Source organism: Condylostylus longicornis, unplaced genomic scaffold (genome assembly GCF_029603195.1).
Source record: "Condylostylus longicornis isolate FDR11 unplaced genomic scaffold, ASM2960319v2 ptg000692l, whole genome shotgun sequence".
Lineage (NCBI taxonomy): Eukaryota > Metazoa > Arthropoda > Insecta > Diptera > Dolichopodidae > Condylostylus > Condylostylus longicornis.
Window position 1 is genome coordinate 25,974 of NW_026578641.1, and position 2,215 is coordinate 28,188.

The following is a 2,215-nucleotide window of genomic DNA, read 5'->3' on the forward strand; positions in this document are numbered from 1 at the left end:
GATCAATTATTTCGTACAAGATTGCGCACCTGTCGAAGTAGCGATGCAAGCCTTGATGGCTGGCTCTCCAAGTGTTCGATACTGCAGTATTGATAAAGAGGTTTAACCTAAAGAAGTTTACAACTAGCAACTCACTGGACCAACGAGATTGATTAGCATCTTGGTCCTTGCAGTCATTGACTTCATTGATTCTATGCCGCAATTCTTCAAATTTCTATTTTGAGTTTCTTCCTCACCTTCATCACTAATGTCCGCTTTGATTATTTCAGGCTTTTGAGTCACGGCCAAATTCTTCAATACATTTTCAAGCTTCTTCTCATCCCGTCCAGCGACTCCCCTTTAAATCAACTCATTTTGAACAAGAATATTTGTTTACTCACCATTTCAATCCAGTGCACAATCGAGACACGGCTTGAACCACTCTCTGTCCTGTTAAAATGATCACCAGTATTCAAATCACATTCATGATCTTCATCCCACCTGTGAACCCTGATGCTCCAAAAACAACGAGATCTAAATTTTTCTCTCCCAAACTCATGATAAGTGCGACTGGTGGACGTTTGTGTCGCAGAAGTATTTCAAGGAATTCAATTCTTTAAGCTCAACAGATGTCTCAAGAAGATTATGGTTAAACTGTGACTCAAATCATCATGGGACAGCGGATGAATGGGATTGTTTGATTGCCTGTGTTTTGAAATGTGCTCGGAAGCGCGACTGCAGGCTTCAACAACTCGGTAGTTTTCTCAGGGGTATCGGAATGGTTTCGAGTGCTCCACCCTACCAAAGGAACAACCAAAGAACAACAAAAGCAAAAAACAAGGAACAAAACAACTCGTTCGTTCTTCAAAAATAGTGGATCTTTTCGGAAAAAACCAACGCGTTTGATGGCTGACTATGATGACGTGATCTAAGCTGCTCGCCGTAAAATACGGTTGTCTATATTATTAAAATAATTTGGGTTGTTGAATATCCTGTGAGCTTTGTAATTCCTCTATCACTAAGGAGTGCAACAATTCAATATGGGATTTGGAGTCATTGAGTGCTGGTATGTAGTGAAGTTTTTCACCGCCTGCCTTCAGAAATTGCGACTGTGCCTCATCCGCGATCTCCTCTAAGGTCTCTAGGCAATCACTTGAGAACCCAGGAGTAACGACTTGCAGATGACGCACTCCATCTTTAGCCAGCTGAGAAATAACGTTGTCAGTGTAGGGGCCGAGCCATGATCCATAACCAAACCGTGACTGGTAACTGAGGAGATAACGATCCTGCTTCAAGGCCAAGCCATTGGCTACTGCATCTGTCGTAGCTTGGCATCGCTGAGGGTATTCGTCGCCTTGACGCACATACTTTTGAAGAATCCCATGATACGAAAATAGAAGCTTGTCAGGCGTTCCATGGGTGGCAAAAGAACTCTCAATCTTTTCTTGCAAAGCCCAAATGAATTGAGGATGGGTGGCGTAGTCGCAAATAAAACGAACCTCTGGAAGGTTTCGATGATTGCGCAAAGCTGAGGCAAGTGCGTCCCATGCTGCTGCGGTTGTGGAACTACAATATTGCGGGAAGAGCGGAAGCACAATCAGGCGCTTGACACCTTGACTTAAAAGTGCATCAACAGATGCTGCAATTGAAGGGTCTCCATAAGACATTCCGATGGCTACTGGGATGTTTGGCCCCAATTGAGTTGCAAGAGCTTGTTGCTGTCTTTGACTATAAACGAAGAGGGGAGATCCCTCATCCATCCAAATCGCTTGGTAACGCTTTGCCACTTTGGAACATCGCAGTGGGAGTATAACGCCATGGAGAAGAGGTAGCCACAAACAAGGACTGACATCAACCACCCGACGATCACGCAAAAATGGAGCGAGAAACTTCCTAACAGCCGTTGGTGTTGCGGCTGTAGGAGTCCCAAGATTGACGAGTAAAACTCCCGCTGGAACTTCAGTTGCATTATCTGAACGTAAAATTGATTCTGATTTTTTGATCTTCATTTCTCTGTAAGTCCGTTGCTAAAAAAGCGTCAATTTGAAATTCAGCTCATTCTTTCATCTCACTCGATTGACCTTGGTCCTTGCAGTCATTAGCCTCATTGATTCTACGGCGCAATTCTTCAGATTCTATTTTTGAGTTTCTTCCTCACCTTCATCACTAATATCCGCTTTGATTATTTCAGGCTTTTGAGTCACGGCCAAATTCTTCAATACATTTTCAAGCTTCT

General features: G+C 43.4%; 1 protein-coding gene across 1 annotated transcript; it reads right to left on the minus strand.

Moving 5' to 3' along the window:
* Positions 1-944: 944 nt before the first annotated feature.
* LOC129617946 (ferrochelatase-like) lies at positions 945-1,988 on the minus strand. Its single transcript, XM_055532934.1, has one exon. It carries the CDS (start codon positions 1,986-1,988, stop codon positions 945-947), a length of 1,044 nt encoding a protein of 347 aa, XP_055388909.1.
* Positions 1,989-2,215: the final 227 nt, after the last annotated feature.

Coding starts and splice junctions, on each gene's coding strand:
- LOC129617946 (XM_055532934.1), bottom strand. CDS start 1,988: ATGAAGATCAAAAAATCAGAATCAATTTTACGTTCAGATAATGCAACT.